The sequence below is a fragment of the Eimeria mitis genome, genomic scaffold (genome assembly GCF_000499745.2).
Source record: "Eimeria mitis Houghton genomic scaffold, Emh_scaff1950, whole genome shotgun sequence".
Taxonomy (NCBI): Eukaryota; Apicomplexa; class Conoidasida; order Eucoccidiorida; family Eimeriidae; genus Eimeria; species Eimeria mitis.
In genome coordinates this window covers 7,256-7,503 of record NW_013570274.1, presented here as the reverse complement: position 1 = coordinate 7,503, position 248 = coordinate 7,256, and the positions used below count along the sequence as shown (strand labels likewise).

The 248-nt window shown below is 52.4% G+C and overlaps 1 protein-coding gene across 1 annotated transcript in view; it reads right to left on the bottom strand.

The window, feature by feature from the left end:
- Positions 1-248, bottom strand: part of EMH_0046340 (uncharacterized protein) — a gene marked incomplete at both ends in the record, with an annotated part of 8,694 nt that overhangs the window by 1,988 nt on the left and 6,458 nt on the right. The window contains 2 exon segments of the mRNA XM_013496156.1: positions 3-41; positions 172-178. Of these exon segments, the coding sequence (XP_013351610.1) occupies positions 3-41; positions 172-178 (46 nt within the window).

Genomic DNA, 248 nt, shown 5'->3' with positions numbered 1-248 from the left:
ATCAGCCCCCGCAACAGAGCCACCGCTGCTGCCATTCTCACCTGCACCACAAACCCTAAACCCTAAACCCTAAACCCTAAACCCTCGATCCAGCTCAAAGCCAAGCACCCACAAACCCTTATATATAAACTCCAATCCCCAAACCCTAAACCCTAAACCCTAAACCCTCACCGGAACGCTTATAATTTCACAGCCCTCCCCTGGCAGCAGCAAACGCTCTTTAGGGTTCGAGAGAGACCGCAACCCTG